Source organism: Nothobranchius furzeri, chromosome 5 (genome assembly GCF_043380555.1).
Source record: "Nothobranchius furzeri strain GRZ-AD chromosome 5, NfurGRZ-RIMD1, whole genome shotgun sequence".
Taxonomy (NCBI): domain Eukaryota; kingdom Metazoa; phylum Chordata; class Actinopteri; order Cyprinodontiformes; family Nothobranchiidae; genus Nothobranchius; species Nothobranchius furzeri.
The window spans coordinates 51892302-51911882 of NC_091745.1; the positions used below are offsets into that span (position 1 = coordinate 51892302).

Genomic DNA, 19581 nt, shown 5'->3' on the forward strand with positions numbered 1-19581 from the left:
TGTTTTTGTTCTGCTCAGCAACTGAACCAGGTTAATTCACTGTGCTGAATGAAATCACCTGGTTTAATTGCTGAGCCGAACAAAAACATGACAGAGATTTTTTTTCAAGTTTATTTTCATTTATTCACAATTATAAACAAAACACAAAACAGGTTTGCGAAAACAAAAAATGAAAAAGATGACCTGACACAATGTCACTCCTCCGGTCCAGACACAGCTATTTTACGAGCTGAGATCACTTTAAAAGTCCAAACTGCATTCGCAATCCGTCACTAACGTTGGAAAATATTAACTATTACCAAACTTTTAAATTAATTGCATCTGCTCACACCAAGGCAAATTATGCATCCGGTATACATAATGGCATAAATTGATGAGTTGTGCCTTTTTGACTCCTAATTATTTTGATTTACCAAATCTTTGTAATTTCTTTGCCAATTATATTGATGAAATGGATTTACATTTTGTAAAGCTAAATGTGTTTAAATGTAAAATCCATTTAGCCTCCTGGATAATATGAAGTAAATCATTATGATAAAGTAGAAATTAAATTTCGGTATGTATCGTGTATCCCAAGCTTTGGAGAAGTGTTATTTTCTGCAATTGTACTGTACCTTACATCTTGTATTTGACAGTTATGCTCAAATGTTTTTTTTATCTCCCTCTTACTTTCTTGTACTTTCTTCAAAAAGTATTTTATGTTCAATAAATCACCAAAACAAACTCCTTCAGTTTAACTTTTTACTGTTTACTTACAGCTGACCTAGTGCATCTGACACCTGCATTCTAGAAGTAAAACTGAAAATTACTGCAAAAGTAAATCAAAAATATAAATTTCAAACTCAAACCCTATCCTGCAGTACAAAAAAGTCAATATAAAACAAAGCAATGTCATTTCAATTAAAATGTTCCTCTAAAATAAATCTCAGTTATTGTAGCTTCTTGGCGCTCTCCTGCAGGTCTTCCAGTGTTGTAGCTAGGGCTTGTAGTTCTTCCTTTTTCTCAGCCACACGTTTGCGATAAGCATTGGATTTGGACAGTAATGTGAAGTCCTGTTTTTTTCTGCTTTCATTGCCATTTTGTCTGCCTCTTTCTGCATCATCTCACTGCTTTTCATTATTCTTCTGTTTTGCTTTGACATTTTCTATGTCTTGGTGGAGCTCCTTTCTTTTCCTCTCATTTGCAGTTTGTTCTTTATTCTTTTTTTCATCCTTGAGATATTGCATATACCTCATTCTGGCTCCTTTGCAGTGTTGGATTAGGTCTTTTGGCAGGGCTTCATTAACTGCACGCTCAGCCATTGCATCCTGGACCAGCCGCAATGCTATCAGACTCTTCTCTTTCAAGTTTTCCACTAGCATGTCCTTGTTCACGGAGTATCCTCGCTCCACTGCTGCTTGTCCATGAGGCAGTGTTAGGAGACATTTCATCATGTCCCACAGTGCTGCATAATCTGCTCTACCACTGATAAATCTCCCAAAAAAATCCTTGAGCCTGCATCTGTATGAAAAATCTTGGAATTCTGCCTTGAGGTTTACACTTGCATGCATTGAGAAAGTTTTATACTGAGCAAGGATTTTGTCACACTCTGAGGCGGTGCACCATCCTGCATTGAGGAGAACCTGTAGGAGTTTCTCAAACATTGTTATTGCACGCTCAGTCTCTGTTACCATGATCACAGGGTCGAGGGAGCTCATGTGCCGCACTGCTGGATACACAAGTGGACTTCTTTCCATAATCTTTTTGCAGGTCACAGCAAGGAAAGTGACGCATTCGTTCAGGAACACCTGTATGTTCACTGGATTTTCCTGGAGCTTTTCAGATGCTTTCTGTAAAGCTTGTTTTGTAGCAAATGCAGTGCCCAGTTGTTTGAGTGGCACATGGATTGATTTGTTTTGCACATCAAGTTTCAGCAGCTGGACAGGTGTTTTCATCTTCTCCAATTCTTCTCTTTTAATAAAGCCTGACGGCAAGCATCTCAGGATGGACTCAAGCTCTTTTGCAAGGAAAGGCACCATTGGTGCATCTGTCTGGAATTTCTCCAAAAAAGGCTTCAGCTGTCTGGAAACAAATGCAAAAAGCTGGAGCTTTGCCTGAAAGAGAGGATCAGCTGCGGCCCCTTTCACTGTACAGTAGGAAGCAGATGATGGTACTTTGCTTTTTGGGAGTTTCTGGTGGCTGCTGATGTACTGTTGCACAGCTGGCCACACTTCCATTGCCCGCTCTGCAACTGCCAAGTCTTCAACCCATCGATGGGCACAGAACTTCAGAGGAAATGTTGTTGTTTTGGTCACCTCAATGAAGTCAGCACGTCTTGCTGGTGAGTCATGGAACATCTGCCAAAGTGCTCTAAGCACATGTCCCACCTTCCAACCGGTTTCTCTTTCTCCATCTTGAAAACTTCCATGAAGAACATGCAAACCACAGCTTCCCAAATGTATCATCTTTGGTGCATCTGGGTCCTCTTGGCTTGTGTCCTCTTGGAATATCCTCGGGAGCTTCCATTTGACAGCAGGGCCATCCACTGAAATCTGCAACAGCTTATTGGGATTTAATGGTGACAGGGCTATCTTGATCCTTTCCAGAAGCTTCTCTGCTTGCGTGTGTCCCATAAACTCTGAATCAAAATAATGCACCACAACCTTCCCTTTGTGTTCACTCCAGTGTCTCACTACAACATCCAACCGCTCTGTCTGTGTCACTTTATTCAGACATTCATCAAAAGAATCTACATAGCACGGTGCTTTTCTTATATCACTGACCCGTTGCTCTTTCAAATAAGGACCTAAGCCAAAACATATAAGGTAAGCTGCTTTTGTTGCACCACATGAAAACTTGTTGGCAATCTCACTGTCTGGGAACATCTGGACAAAATGGCTGAGACATCAGAGCTGGAATTGAATGAGTAGTGTGACATCACCTTTTTAATTACCCAGCAGATCTGCCCTGGTACTAGGCACTGGTAATGCTGTACTTTCATTAATGCCACGTTCATCATGTACTGTACACTGGCTGCCGGTAGCTCTGTTTATTGGACAGCTACTTCCCTCTCCTGCATCTGTTGAAGTTTTCCTCATGAAATCTGTCATTCTTCTCTCACTGCTTAACTGTCCAGAAGTCTTGACATGGCCTTGTCCCCGTGCATGACTCCTGAGTGCTGAGACGCCCATGTTACTGATATCAAAAGACGTTCTACACAGTTTGCAACATGCCCTATGCACATCTCCAGATACTTCTCCTAGCCAGTTCCTGAACTGGGTTTTTCTCTCCACTCAGTTTTGAATTTGCACCGTCTTCCTGACATTACTCACTCCTGCCTACAAAGGACACAAACTAGAGGTGGGAAAAATGATCGATTCTAAGATGCATCGCGATTCAGCCGTGCATGATTCCGCATCGATGCAGCAATGTGACATAATGAGATTCTCTCCCTATGTCTATGTCGGGGGTCGGCAACCGCGGCTCTGGAGCCGCATGCGGCTCTTCCATCCATCTGATGCGGCTCTCTGTGCTTGTAAAATAATGAATGGATATTTAAAGAGCAAGTCACCCCCTACAAGAAACTTACTTCACTTCCACTTCATGTTTGAAAAATGCAACAAATGCTGTTGCTTGGCAGACCAAGAGGGCGGAGCCGCTAACAAATACACACACACAGGCTCACAATGGCATTTTGACATCATAATGTACCAGATGACATCATAGCATACCTCTTAGCCAATAGCGGTGGCAGATTTAAATTCAAATACAGTGCAGAATTTTTCCCTGACGACGGCGCAACACTGACAATTTTAGGCAGAATATTTGAATTTTAACCAAGATGCACTGAACTGCCAAATTATTGACTACACGTGTCTGTAGCATGATTAGACACTCCTTTATATAGTTTATCAGCAAAAAAAATGTGATTTGGGGGTGACTTGCTCTTTAAATAAAATGCTTTATATTTTACTGCATTAATTTTACATCTGTAAGCTAATTCTAAATGTAAAGATTGTCTGCGTAAACCTGAACAGGTCCAACCTGGTCTTACTGTGAGACCGGGTTGACGCGTCACGCTTGTGCGTAATCATATCTGCGCTTTCTGAGCTGAAGAGGATGTGAGATTCTGGGATTCTCCTCAGACGCCACGTTGGAGACAGGAATAAGCGCTATTCAGCCAAAGTTTCATCATCAGGTAACATTTTCTAAGTGACAAGGACACTAAAACTTCAGTGCTTCAGTCAGAGGAATCTTCCCGCACGCGCTCTGGTTCTGCGACGTGCTCCAAGCCCCTCTCCACATCTTCAGCTCGCTGTGCGCCGTACGTACGTACGCGCTGACAGCGAGCTGCGCTGAGCTCAGTGTCCAGCTCAGATGGGAATCATTTCTTGAGTGATTTAGCTACATCTGCGCGAAACGAATAAAGTGTCAGTTCGTCTGCATGCTAATACAGGTGCTGGCCAGTAAATTAGAATATCATCAAAAGGTTGAAAATATTTCAGTAATTCCATTCAAAACGTGAAACTTGTACATTATATTCATGCAATGCACACAGACCAATGTATTTCCGATGTTTATTACGTTTAATTTTGATATTTATAGGTGACAACCAATGAAAACATCAAATCTGGTATCTCAGAAAATTAGAATATTCTAAAGGCCAATGAAAAAATGTTTGTTTCTCTAATGTTGGCCAACTGAAAAGAATGAACATGAAAAGAATGTGCATGTATAGCACTCAATACTTAGTCGGGGCTCCTTTTGCCTCAATAACTGCAGTAATGCGGCGTGGCATGGACTCGTTCAGTCTGTGGCACTGCTCAGGTGTTATGAGAGCCCAGGTTGCTCTGATAGTCGTCTTCAGCTCCTCTGCATTGTTGGGTCTAGCGTATTGCATCCTCCGCTTCACAATACCCCATAGATTTTCTATGGGGTTAAGGTCAGGCGAGTTTGCTGGCCAATCAAGGACAGGGATACCATGGTCCTTGAACCAGGTGCTGGTGGTTTTGGCACTGTGTGCAGGTGCCAAGTCCTGTTGAAAGGTGAAGTCTGCATCCCCATAAAGTTGGTCAGCAGCAGGAAGCATGAAGTGCTCTAAAACTTCCTGGTAGACGGCTGCATTGACCCTGGACCTCAGGAAACAGAGTGGGCCAACACCGGCAGATGACATGGCACCCCACACCATCACTGACGGTGGAAACTTTACACTGGACCTCATGCAACGTGGATTCTGTGCTTCTCCGCTCTTCCTCCAGACTCTGGGTCCTTGATTTCCAAAGGAAATGCAGAACTTGCTTTCATCAGAAAACATAACTTTGGACCACTCAGCATCAGTCCAGTCCTTTTTGTCCTTGGCCCAGGCGAGACGCTTCTTGCGCTGTTTCTTGTTCAAGAGTGGCTTGACACACGGAATGCGACACCTGAATCCCATGTCTTTCATGAGTCTCCTCGTGGTGGTTCTTGAAGCGCTGACTCCAGCTGCAGTCCACTCTTTGTGGATCTCCCCCACATTTTTGAATGGGTTTGTCATCACAATTCTCTGCAGGGTGCGGTTATCCCTAGAGCTTGTACACTTTTTTCTACCACATTTTTTCCGTCCCTTCGCCTGTCTGTTAATGTGCTTGGACACAGAGCTCTGCGAACAGCCAGCTTCTTTAGCAATCACCTTTTGTGTCTTGCCCTCCTTGTGCAAGGTGTCAATGATTGTCTTTTGGACAGCTGTTAAGTCAGAAGTCTTCCCCATGATTGTGGTGCCTTCAAAACAAGACTGAGGGACCTTTTAAAGGCCTTTGCAGGTGTTTTGAGTAAATCAGATGATTAGAGTGGCAGCAGGTGTCTTCTATATTCAGCCTTTTCAGAATATTCGAATTTTTTGGGATACCAAATTTGGAGTTTTCATTAGTTGTCACTTATGAATATCAAATTTAAATGTAATGAACATTGGAAATACATTGGTCTGTGTGCATTGCATGAATATAATGTACAAGTTTCACGTTTTGAATGGAATTACTGAAATATTTTCAACCTTTTGATGATATTCTAATTTACTGGCCAGCACCTGTACTTTCTATTCTTTCTCCGTCAAAATAAACGGTCAAATATGGGAACTGTCCGGTCAACACAACACAAGCCCTGCTTTTTACTGTTCTGTTTTCTTGTGAAAATTGTTGCAAAGAGATCAAATTTAACTTGATTAACACCAGAGCCAGGCGCACTGCGCCGTTATCTCCGTCACTGTAAATGAGGGAAAAACAAAATGATCGGATCCTTTTCTGACCTTCCCCACCTACAAAGTTTAATTACAACAATCAAACGTGACAGAGCCTGGATTTGTATTCTGAACAGTCTAAACATGTTTTAAAAAGAAACGTATGACAAAAGTGGCACCTGCTCAGTAAAACCACCAACAGGGTGAAAAATATCAAAATATTGTCGGCAGAGTCGAGCTACAACTTCTGGATCCATTTTATATAAATCGTTTTATTGATTATCGTCTTATGAAAGATAACTTTGACTCCCAGTGTTTTCTTTACTGTGGGAAACGGGTAATAATGGCTCTTTGATGGGAACAGGTTGCCGACCCCTGGTCTATGTCTATGAAGGACAATAAAGTTTTGAGGTTTTATAATTACTTCTGGGGGCAGAGTTGCAATGACATGCGCACTGCGTTGCCCTAGCACCAATTTGGAACAGAAAAGGCGGACAGGGATACAGGGCCAACATTACCAGTAATCAAAGATGTACCCGTTACATTTAAATCGGATGTCTGGGCTAATTTCGGTTTTGGGATCCTGGATGTGAAAGAATCACTTAACACAGTATTTGTTTACTATTTTTAAGTTCAGTAATATTCTATCTTAAAGCTGCTCTACCAAAAACATTATTTCTTATATTATTTAAGTAATTATAGGCAGCACACTATAAAAATTATTGCTCACTATAGTGAATAGATGAATGTTCTGTTTTTCAGGGATTTCGAAATCAAAAAGAAATTGAAAACTATTCTACTGCTTTTATTAATGAAAAATTTTGTATGAAGAATCGTGATGCATTTCAGACTCAAATCGAATCGTTAGGCAAATAATCGGAATCAGATCGAATCATGAGGCAGGTAGAGATGCACACCACTAGTGTGCATGCGCGTGATTATTGAAATGGCTCACAAAAATAACTTATACTATAAAAAAATTACATCTCAAAGTCCAAATATTTCCCAAATGACCAGATCTGATCAGACTTTTAGAGTTAAAAGTCGGATTATAAACTTGCTTGAGCTTTTCTGAAACCCTGAAAATCACTAAATTAAAAACCTTCCTTACCTTCCATCCGCAACCCTGCTCATGCTCTCAGAGCGGCTGCTGACCTTGCTGGAGCTCCCACCTTTGCTGCGTCTCTCCCCTCCCTCCCTCTCGCCCCTCCTGGAGCTCCTGCTGGAGGCGCCTCGGTCTAGCGTCTCCCTGGCTGAGGTATCCAACAGCGATGCCTGCGTTTTGCCCAGTGCAGACATTCCCTGACTGGTGATGACGCTGGGACTGGTAGGAGCACCACCGGTGCTTGTGCCCATAGACTTGGAGATGACTCTGAGCTTATGAGAGCTCGACTTGTAGTGCTTCTTCTTGTGCTGGACGCGGCTGTTGTGTTTGAGGAAGAACTCACAGGATTCCTGGAGGACCCGGCGGCTCTCACTGATGGGACTACGGGTCACGGAACAGGACAGTTAAAACCTACCTGAGCTGTGTTGACGCTCCAGTAAAAAAAGATGGTAATTGTAGTCTTACTCTCTTTTGCGGGTCCGGTTGAAGAAGTACGCCCACTCAGAACACGTCTTTTTGCTGCTGACCCAGAACACTGCTGAGATTCCAACCACCAGGGTCATCAAGTATTTTACGAGAAATAACGAGAGGTCAGGCCGGTCGAGCTGGGAAGTCTGGAACAGATAAATACGATCGATGGGATTTCAAACATGTGTGTCAACAGAAACTCAACAAGTTAGTTTTACAAGTCAGTGTTCAACAGCCCAAACATTATGTACAGTTTTCGTGCGTGTTAAAGCTCTCATTCACACTTTTTTTTCCAATAAATTTGCTGTGATCTCTAGTATGAATGAAGGCCCTGTGAGCTGTTTTCTGTGTAAAAAAGCTCTGGCACTCCAGTTTCAGGAAGTAGAAGGTAGCTGAGGGGGTGGGGGGTGGATTATGAGTCTTACTCATTAATATTCATGATATGTAATAGGGCTGCAACAACGAATCGATAAATTCGATGAAAATCGATTACTAAAAGCGTTGGCAACGAATTGCGTCATCGATTCGTTGTGTCGCACAACTCTTCCAAAAGCGCCCCCCCTTCCCGCCCGCCGTTGCGCGCAGACAGATCAGCGCGAGGGAGAGCCGGCAGATCAGCGCGAGGGAGAGCCGGCAGTTGTTTGGAAGAGGAACATGGCAGAAGCAGCGAGAGTCAAAAAAGTAAAAGCTTTTTAAGTTTGGGAGCATTTTCAGTTAAATCAGGCGAAGACATGCTACCTGCAACGTTTAGGTCAGACTTAGCATGGCACAGGATGATGCAGCGTCTTAAACGCAAGCATGTCGGGATCATCAGCGAGGAAGGAGAGAACTCTGTGTCCGGGTACATTAAAAACTTTTCAAAAGTAATTCATCCAAGTCCCGGATTATTACACAGGCTAGACATGCCCTAAGCTCGTAAAAAAAGTCTAAAGTCGTGAGCGCGACGCTTATTAGATGAGCGGGGGGACTGGCGCTGCTGCGAACCGGTTCCGCCCAAGGCCGGATTAACTGGGCAATTGCCCAGGGCCCACGAACTCTAAAGGGCCCAGGGCACGAGCAAAATACTGTATCTATAATTTCCCGCTTTATGAGGACTACGGTGACCGTACGTTCCGTTTTCCCCGGACTTGTCCACTTTTCACTCTCTGTCCGGGCGTCCGGACTGCGGGTTCTTGTATTGATGAAAATGTCCGGCTTTTCATCCAGGAGCAGGGATCGAATTATGGGGTGGCTGTATATGCTACACATCAGGGGAGCCGGAAAAAAGTTTTCTATATTATATCATTTATATCATTTTTGGACTCTTTTGAGCAGAGAGCGGCACAGCGCGTTGTTGCGCAGCGATCCAGGCAGCTGCTTCCAGCGCACGGTCCATTCTCAAAGTGGCGCAACCAAAAAACTATAATTAGCACATGATCGTTCATGTCTGCACATGTTCTCTATTTTCTGTCTTATTTGTGCCTGAAGCGCGCTACTGCGGAGCTCATCACCTGTGCTGCGGTGATTTCACCTCACTGACGCATCGAAAACGCGCTCTGCGCTTTGTGGTCAGGAGATCCCTTTGATCTGCTCAAAAGTAACTGATGAGGTGAAAAAGAAAGAATCCAGGCAGCAGATTTTCTGGACAATTAAGAGGAGATGCAGGAAGATGAGAGACAGACAGGACAGGAAATAGTTCAATAAAAACAACAAAACAAAACAAAGTGTTGAAAAGTAAAATGTAGGTAGATTTATCTCCACTGCACGTTTTTACCTGTATAAAACAATAAGTTACACACATGTAATATTTATAAATTTGATACTATTCAGGTCACCTTCAACACTCAGTCACACACCCAGGGCCGTTTCAAGACATTTTGGGGGCCAAGGCAAAATGCCCCCCCCCCCCATAACTGGGCTCCCCAGAAGCCTCTGTGTAATTCATACCCTCTCCAGTAGTGTTAGTTATACAGTGTTTATAAAAGCCCCTCAGACATTACTGACATGTTCTAATATTATCAGATAAAAAACTAAATTATCAGACATGCTGTCTCATCTGCTTCTTTTCTAAACTTGCAGAAAGTAACAAAACCATTTGAAAGCCACTATTTGTGGAATCTCTGAAAGTTTCCATGGAGTGTGTGACAACTTATTTTTTCAGTCATTTTTGGAAATAGTGATCAATTTTGATTAATTCACAGCCTATGTTTAATTACATTTACAAATTAGTTGTTTGACATCCCCAGTTTTAATAAATGTCTACAGATGAGATCAAACAAAACAGATGAGAATTGCCCTTAAGCTGTTTAACTTGGACCAAGCATTTTAGGTCACAGATAGATGTAGCTTAGGGTCTCTGTCTATACACCTTATAAGACAATTTAGGTGATGGCATGTTGTTTTTCTGCTATTGAACTGTTTTCTAATAATGTTGTGTTAAATAAAGTGAAGAAAGGAGAGAAATAATGTTTCCCAAGCAGTTTTTAAAAATTTCCCCATGTAATCCGATTAATCGATTAATCGTGTCGAGAACCCATCCGATTAATCGATTATCCAAATAATCGTTTGTTGCAGCCCTAATATGTAAACACCTCGCATCTGATTGGCTTAAAAGCAACACAACTCTTCCACTGCCTTTGTCCACTTTACGTTCTTGGGAAAAAACACTGATGTTTTATCTCAACAAATAACACAAGCCTGAAGGAGTTGCTAATGCTAACGGTTAGCTTCTACTAGTCGGGATGCGCTCCATTGTCTCCTGACCACTAAATCAACTAGATGTCTAGATGAGTGTGGATCTATGCCTCACTAATAACTCACGATTAGGGATATATTAGTGAAATTCTGGTGATACGATACAGGGGATATATTGCGATACATTTAGCCAGATGATATTTGCATTTTTTTTGCCTGAAATTATTGTAGGAAATTTTAATAAACAGTCCAAAGTGATACATAACATGTTTAACATAAGGTATCTGAACCATAATAGAGGGATTTACATTTCAGTGGTGGAAACAGCACCCATTGCACACTGCTGCCAACTAGTGGTCGGCATTTAAACTGCATCAAACAAAAAAAATACACAAATGTTTGCATGTAAATTCTTCCAAAAATTCAATACACGGCTTTTGAATATCGATATATCGCAGGAAAAAATATCACAATATATTGCCACATCGATATTTTCTTACATCTCTACTCACAACAGTTCCTGTTTTTCATACCAGAAAAAAAGTGTGTCTAATGCAAATATTAGGATTTACTGGACTTGGATACTATCTGCGTTTGTGTTAAACTCCAAACTCAACTCCAAAAAAAGTGTTTTTTCAGACCTCCCCCAGTGGTTCGCTTCAGGCTGAACCAACACACCCACTGCTGACCGATTGGCTGGCAGAAATTCACGCCTACCTTTAGGAAGATCCTCCGATTGGAGGGTAGAGTCAGCCAACGGGGGTATCCCACACGCACTATTCATTATCACTCTGGATGCTGGGGAATAAGCATCACCTCTAACTGCAGCTCGGAGTTGCCTCTCCAGCTGCGTCAGTGCGAGGACAGACTGCTGTGAGGAACACACACAGCACTCTAAAGGTTGGTTTACGCTTGATGCGCCCGCGAGGTTCGCACGGCTCCGTGCGGCAAACGTGCGTCATTTTAACAACCACGCCCCTCCACCTGGCCTCCGCACGGCCCAAACTTTCCGCACCGCGCACCTAGGAAATTTTCTAACCACGCGGACGGTCGAACACAAAAAACATGGCGGACTGGCAAGAGCTAGCTATGGCAGAGGTTCGTCAATACAGACATTTGTATGATTCAGCTCTCAAAGATCACCGTGATCAACATGTTGTTAATAATTCTTGGAGAGAAATAGCTCGCACTGTCGGAAAAGACGAGGACGCTGTTAACAACTGCTGGAATGCCATGTTGTAAACAACAGTAATTTTTACTCCTACTACGGTTTAGTGTTGGATGCATGCCGTAGAGCTCCATGCTGCCCCCTACAGTTTGGGAGAATATTGGCTCACCGCAGAGACAAGCCGCATGAACCATAAACGCTGCAAGTTGTGAAGCGCGTTCCATCCGCGAGCCGCATCACCAAGCGGAAAGTAAATGCGTCAAGCATAAACCAAGCTTCACTGGGAGAGAAAGCAGGAAGCAATGACCTTCCTATCAGAGTCAGAGTCTTCAAAAGCAACACCGCTCACGGCCGCCTTTGTTTAGTAACGTAAGGAGGACACCATGGACTTCTCTGCTCTTCCTTTTTCATGATTCTGTTCTCGTGAGCTTCTAGTTTGTTGTAAGTTTAATATTTAAAATCCTTTAACCAACTCTGTGTTACATGTCTTAAAATCATATTTCTAAGTATTTAACATAGAGTACAAACTGCAGTATAAATCACAACTACCTTGTATGAGCAGGGGATGCTGTACTCCTGACAGCGGTCGTTGATCCACGTGTTCTCCCAGGTGCTGCGATGACTATGTTCATAGGTGTAGCAGGCTATGAGAGTGACCAGTGGAACCAGATAGAGGCAGCTGAACACACCGATGCGAATCATGAACTTCTTTAGCTTCTCTTGATTGCGTTCGTCATGCTGGATCACCTGCCGGACGTGGTTGAGAGAAATGATGCCCGCCAGGATGAGGAAGAGGCCCACAACGACACCCACACACAGTGGAGCCAGAAGAAAGTACCGCAGCGCATCCAGGTCATAGAGCCCCACAAAGCAAACCCCGCTGATGTTGTCCCCTTCAACCTTGTTCAGAGCCAGCAGCATGACGGTTAATGCCCCGGGGATTCCCCAGGCGGCTGTGTGGAACCACACCTGAAGACAGAGCAGAAACACATCATTAGCCGCTCTCTTCCAGATCATTTTTACTCTACCGTTTTCTACTCAGAAGCTTACTGCTTTCTTCTCAATGGCCTCACAGCTCCACTTGGGTCCAGCTGCCAGAAACCAGGTGATAGTGAGGATGACCCACCAGACCAAACCCGCAATGGAGAAGAAGTACAAGAGCATAAAAAGCAGAGTGCAACCTTTGCTGTGAGAACCCAGCACCACGGTGTCCATGCCTGCGGGATGAGAAGCTTTGGTACAGGCGGCGTGGTTCCCCAGCAGGAAACCGATGAAGTATATGAGTGAGACGAAGCTGTAGCAGACGGCGTAGAAGATTATAGGGCGCTCTGGGTATCGAAAACGCTTGACATCAATGAGGAACGTGAGAAAAGTAAAAAGCGTGGCACCCAGGCAGATGATGGAACACACGCCGATGAAGCTCTTGGCAAATTCAACGTCATGGGGTTTGAAGTACATGTTGGAGCAGGGGGGGGCGCAGTCCTGGGCTCCCAGAAATGATGAGCTGAGGCCCGGCTTGGTCTTTAGCTGCAGCGGGCACCAGAAACCAAGGTCTCTCTTAGGTGATGAGGAGGTCAGTGGGGTAGTGGAAGGAAGCATGGAGCCATCTGACCCACATGAGTCCAATCTGGAGGATAAAAACGGTAACGGGATTATGGATTGTTTAGAAATTCCAGGTAAAGCGCTAACAGACTGAAGTTTTATTACTTGTCACATTGCAGCTCAGGAGGCCAGGTGACACCAAAAACACGGATGTTTTCCTTGCAGTCAGACAGAACAGCCTCACACTTCTCCCTGCAGGGGCGCATCACTCTGTTCTCCTGGCTGCATGCTGGGATAAAGGCTTGGCACAGGAAGTGGTGGACGTCTGGAGAACAGCGCAGGTTTGCCAAGGGCATAAAAGGCTAGAGTTGAATAAATCAGCAATAAAAACATATTAAATTAAATTCCAACGTAACATAATGACAATGTTGTGTCTGCAAGCCCTGCTTGAGTTTCATAAGAACAAAACATGTGTTCTGTTAATGTAGCACAAGGTTAAGATATTAGAAACCCAAAAGAAGATTTTAGTGTTTTGCACAAACCAAATGATATAAAAGGTTCCATAAAATTTAGATTAAAATTTCTAGCAGAGGATTTCATCATCACAAATATCCTCACTGAGGAATCCAGTGTTTCCACCGACTCCGGCGCTGGTCACGCCCCCCGGCTGAGGGATCTGTATCGCGTCATACCCGTGTCACAACCCGTGCACGCGCATTGGGTCCACAGCGCGCGTGTGAACGGGACTCGCGCGCGTGTGAACGGGACTCGCGAGCGAAAATATACATGGCGAGAGGTCATTTGTGCACAGAGAGGGAGCAAACTGTGTCTGTGAGCGCACAAGGATGTGCACAAGTGACAAACCTGCGTGCGCGCGTTGTCAACGAGCACACGGCAGAGGAAAACGTGCGCGCGCGGCAGCCTCTGTGCGCGCTCGGCAGCCTCTCTGCGCGCTCGGTTTCTGACTCCTGCTCGCTCGGCTGTAAGGGCTTTTGGCACTCTGGAGGCGTGGCCTGTGGCAGATCTTGTCTGTCCTCTGATTGGTTAGTTCACCCCGCACTTTACCCTCTATCTATATAACAAAGTCTGATGTTCAGTAGTTGCTGGCATAGCTCAGCTGGGAGAGCGGGTGACTCTCGCCCCGGATGTTCCAGGTTCGAGTCCGGGCAAGGAAAATGCAGTAGATGTCATGCTAATTTTTCTTAATTTCAGGTATTTTACAGTTGTGACCGTTCAACTGTCATTAAACGTCCGAATGTTTGCTGGGCAGTGTTTTAAAAAGTGCACATAAGCTAGATGGTTTTAACCATATACAATTACATTTTTTGTGATACTGGAAAAATACATACTGAAATAAAACTACTGATTGAAAACTTTATGACTGTGGTTGTACAATATATGACTCACTAATACACTGCAAACTCCCTTAGAGTGGGGCTTCCAGAGAGAGAGACAGAGAGAGAAAAGTTCTTGCCTCATTAATGAATTGTTTATTTTTTTCAGTATTTAATTGACAAATTATCCTTTAAAATAATTAATTGATGAGTTACATAATTGTCCATTTCATAAAGAAACTGCATATCAAGCTTTCATTCAGATGACCTTCAACAGTGCTGCACCCTGCTGAGGGACATCCGAGTAAAACCTTGAGATGGCCATTTTCTGTTCACTAACTTGCTTTAGTAAATCCTTACTTTTGTTAAATAAATCAGTTGTTGAACCCCCACTCCTCTGTTTGGTCTCCTTTCTTATTACAGCCCACCACTTCCAGTCTGGGTTGTAACAATCTGCAGACAGATTTCTGAGTATCTCCTCCTTTACACAGATCCTCACTGAGCCATGTACTGTGAACAAATAGTTTCTCCATGATATTATCCAGCAAGGTCCCGTTTTTGTCAAAACAAGGGTGAGGTAATGAAAAAATAGAAATATTTCATTAAATTAACATTTAAATTATTTATATGCATCATTAAAATAAAAAAAAACATGTTTTGAAATATATAAAGTGCACCAAACTTGACTCAGTCCATTCAACAATTCTAAATGGACAATTATGTAACTCATCAATTAATTTTTTGAAAGGATAATTTGTCAATTAAATACTGAAAAAAATAAACAATTCATTAATGAGGCAAGAACTTCTCTCTCTCTCTCTCTCTCTCTCTCTCTCTCTCTCTCTCTCTCTCTCTCTCTCTCTCTCTCTCTCTTCTCTCTCTCTCTCTCTCTCTCTCTCTCTGGAAGCCCCACTCTAAGGGAGTTTGCAGTGTATTAGTGAGTCATATATTGTACAACCACAGTCATAAAGTTTTCAATCAGTAGTTTTATTTCAGTATGTATTTTTCCAGTATCACAAAAAGTGTAATTTTATATGGTTAAAACCATCTAGCTTATGTGCACTTTTTAAAACACTGCCCAGCAAACATTCGGACGTTTAATGACAGTTGAACGGTCACAACTGTAAAATACCTGAAATTAAGAAAAATTAGCATGACATCTACTGCATTTTCCTTGCCCGGACTCGAACCTGGATCCTCCGGGGCGAGAGTCACCCGCTCTCCCAGCTGAGCTATGCCAGCAACTACTGAACATCAGACTTTGTTATATAGATAGAGGGTAAAGTGCGGGGTGAACTAACCAATCAGAGGACAGACAAGATCTGCCACAGGCCACGCCTCCAGAGTGCCAAAAGCCCTTACAGCCGAGCGAGCAGGAGTCAGAAACCGAGCAGGCAGAGAGGCTGCCGAGCGCGCACAGAGGCTGCCGCGCGCGCACGTTTTCCTCTGCCGTGTGCTCGTTGACAACGCGCGCACGCAGGTTTGTCACTTGTGCACATCCTTGTGCGCTCACAGACACAGTTTGCTCCTTCTCAGTGCACAAATGACCTCTCGCCATGTATATTTTCGCTCGCGAGTCCCGTTCACACGCGCGCGAGTCCCGTTCACACGCGCGCTGCCATGTATATTTGCGCTCGCGAGTCATGTTCACACGTGCGCTGTGGACCCAATGCGCGTGCACGGGTTGTGGCACGCTTTAAACGCCATAGATCTGGAGGACATTAACCAGGCTGTACCACTTGGGAATAAACAAACACAATCACATAAACTGAATCTTTTTATGTCTTTAAGAGGTCCTGTGTTTGCTTTATTTTCTTAATAATGGGTGAATTATTTTTTCTTACATTCCTTTACAAACAAGAAGAGTGTGAGGAAAACAAAACTTCAGTGTTAAAGTGGGGTTGGGACCCTCTGCTCTACAGTCAGGAGTTTATTTTGTTAAGCTATGCTATTATCTTCAGCTCCACACAAAGCTGCTCATTCACTGGGGGGAAACCATATTCTTCTGTTTCAACACACCGGTCAAGAGCTGGACGTCTGGGATGGGTGCAGCTGGCAGGAAATGAGTCCTCTGACATTTGGAAACGCGTAAAAAGCAGAAAAGGATTGATTGACATGACAAAGCTGTTAATGGGAGGAGCGAAGCCTTAAATATGAAGTGATTAGGAACAATGTTGTGTCAGTTTAATAAATCTAAAATCTGCATGTTATTCTGTGGTCCCAAGGTATTTAAATGTTTTTACAGTAGCCTCGCACATAAAAGCAGATTGTTAGTCCCAACACCTTGGAATAACAATAAAGAGATGCTGACTCTTGTTGCATGTTAAAATGTTTGTTTTTCCTCTACCTCTGGCTATAAACCGTTATTTAATGCTTTGAACTGACTATGTTTGAGTGCAAGTGTACGTCTTCTTTTTGTGGAAGGTCCAGAACTGGTTTATTTTGTCACAACAATCTGGACCAGCAACAGTATCTTTTTAATAAAATATATCTCAACATTCAATTTCTTGAAGACACACCGGTCTGTTTTAACAGCATCTTTTCAAAAGAATATGAGTTGAACTTGAGAAGACTGTTAACATTTGTAAACAAAACTAACACACTGAAGCAGAGTCTGTGTGTCTGGCAGAAGTCCCAGATCTTTGGTCTAGGATCGGCCCCTTTGACAGTGAGAGGCCTTGTTTCTCTCCTCCGGAGGTCTCTGAGCTCTGCGAGGATCAACAATCCAACCTTATTCGCTGCACAGCTCCGACTGTGAAACCTGCCCTTATATCTGAAAAATTCGAGCTAGTCTGGTAGAGAATTTCATTGCAAAGGATAAATGATTCTGAAAGATGACAAAGATTTTGCACAAATTGTATAAAAAAAATCAAACTTACAAAACACAAAGCACCCTAATGCTAAATGCTGACAGGAGACAGGACGATGGCATTAGACTGAGTGAAGGGGAAGCGGGGGAGTCATTAACAGACAGAGGATACTCTGTGTGGTATGTGCAGCAAGCTTTGTGTAGGACCGGGCGTGTCCCTTCTCTTCCTCCAGATATCAAAGGTTCCTCACAACAAAGTCGACAGAGTAGCCTGTGGCCAAGGTTACAGTGAAATCAGAAGCCTACAGCTTTGCAAGATGGCACACAAAAGTCTCCTTCAACACCTATCGTAGGTAACCCAAACCTCGGCCAAGAGGAATGCCAGGACAAAAGATGCTCCTGCTTCAGAAAATTATTCCACTGCGGAGCAGACTAAGTATGACACCTTGTAGTCTAAAATAATAAACAAGAACCAAAAATGTATTTTTACTCAAAATATTTAAATATAAACAAAAATACTTTCAGCCTCTGCATATCTTCATTTTCACACAAGTGGGTGTGAAATGCTTCGGGGGAGGTTTATCTGTTTAATGATTTATGAATTTGTAGTGGAGAGTTTCAGTTAAGCCCTCAAGTAAATCATCAGAAAGATCAGAGGGTGAAAAAACATGCAGGTCTTCTAGAGCGAGTAAATGTGTCGATGCTTGTAGGAGCTGCTGCTTCTCACTCTTCCCTGCTGACCTGTAAGCCACCTTTTACCAGTATATCGATACTGAAAACTGAAGATAAAGCAGATTTTTAGCATGTTATAGACCTTGTCTCTCTTTCCCCATATTTTATGCTGCAGGGTGTCTTTGGCCAATTACAAAAATGAAAACCCTACATTTTGGCCAATAATGATAATACTAATAATATTATTATAAAAAATAACAGAAACTTTAATGATCCTTTGCCTGCATTTGACCCATCCCTCGGAAACAAGTAGGCTGCTGTTTGCTGTTCACAGCAATGTAAGAAAATTAAGACACCCCATGAAAGCCTGTATATTTTAAAATGTATTTGGACATATGGATCCATCCATCCATCCATCCATTTTCAGTCGCTTATCTGAGGTTGGGTCACGGGGCAGTAGCCTAAGCAGGGAGGCTCAGACTTCCCTCTCCGCAGCTACTTGGGCCAGCTCCTCCGGGGGAATACCAAGGCGTTCCCTGGCTAGCCGAGAGACATAGTCCCTCCAACGGTGTGATTTAGTGGTGTTTTTATTTTATTTTATGAACTTTTAGCCTCAAAACTGCAGCAAGATGTTAAAGCAACAGTAGCTGCACTCCCACAGCGTCTGCAGTGTTATGCACGCTCTCTCCACAACTGTGATTGATCAAGTGATGAGTCGTGACTGACTTGAACAAAGATAGTTAATGAACAAGATGTATACACCTCTTTTTGCTGATTGATTTTCATAGAGACTGAAACCTAACAGAAGACCCCCCCCCCCCACACCTCAAAACACAAACTCTTTAAATCGATATCATTCACATCAACACTGTATTCTACTGTAAAAATGACCCTTTTAAACAAACAGCAACATTTTTGCTAGTATGATTAGAGCAAAACAACATTAAAGAAAATTACTCTGCAAAAAAAACTACTACATCACCACGCATAACGTAACATCAAAACAAAGATCTTCAAGAGATTCCCGAGTATCACTTCTATGCTTATAGCAACTTGCTGCTTGTTGAAGTTCAAAAGCACAAATAAAAACATTGGGCCAAGTTATGTAAACCCTGGTTCTTTGATAACAGACTGAGGTGTTCCACTACAAGAATCGCCTTGGCGTGACCAACTACGGAAGCTTAAATTACATCACAGCTGTCTGTGACAGATCAGTTGTGCCATCCCGGAGCTCCGCCCATCCAATATTACCCCGGCCAACCGACCCCTCCAACCCATTTGAGAGTAGGAGGGAAATGTTGGTCAAACACCTCACTGTCATCAAAGAACCAGGCTGAGACACATCCACCCTCTAAAAGGCACAAAGGTGAGCGGCATGGCTCAGCTAGCTGCTGCACAAATATCCTAAACAGACACACCGCAAAACAAGGCCCGTGATGTGGCCATGCTCGGAATGACCAGCTCAGTGGCCTGGTGGTGGAGACTGGGAGGTCAGGGTTCCATTCCTGGTTGGGTCATACCAAAGACTTTTTTAAAAAATGGGACCCAATGCCTCCCTGCTTGACACTGAGCAGGGGTTGGATTGGGGGGTTATGCCACCAAATGGTTCCTGTGTCTGCA

General features: G+C 43.3%; 1 protein-coding gene across 2 annotated transcripts in view; it reads right to left on the bottom strand.

The window, feature by feature from the left end:
- The window catches only part of fzd6 (frizzled class receptor 6), a 28773-nt gene that overhangs the window by 960 nt on the left and 8232 nt on the right, over positions 1-19581 (bottom strand). The window contains exons 3-7 of one of the 2 annotated variants that reach the window (XM_015949264.3): positions 13312-13508; positions 12655-13231; positions 12154-12573; positions 7761-7909; positions 7302-7676 (exon numbers count right to left, since the gene is read on the bottom strand). In XM_015949264.3, the coding sequence (XP_015804750.1) occupies positions 7302-7676; positions 7761-7909; positions 12154-12573; positions 12655-13231; positions 13312-13508 (1718 nt within the window). Of the gene's footprint in view, positions 1-7301; positions 7677-7760; positions 7910-12150; positions 12574-12654; positions 13232-13311; positions 13509-19581 lie in introns of both variants that reach the window. The other variant, XM_070550910.1, reaches the window with a different exon arrangement.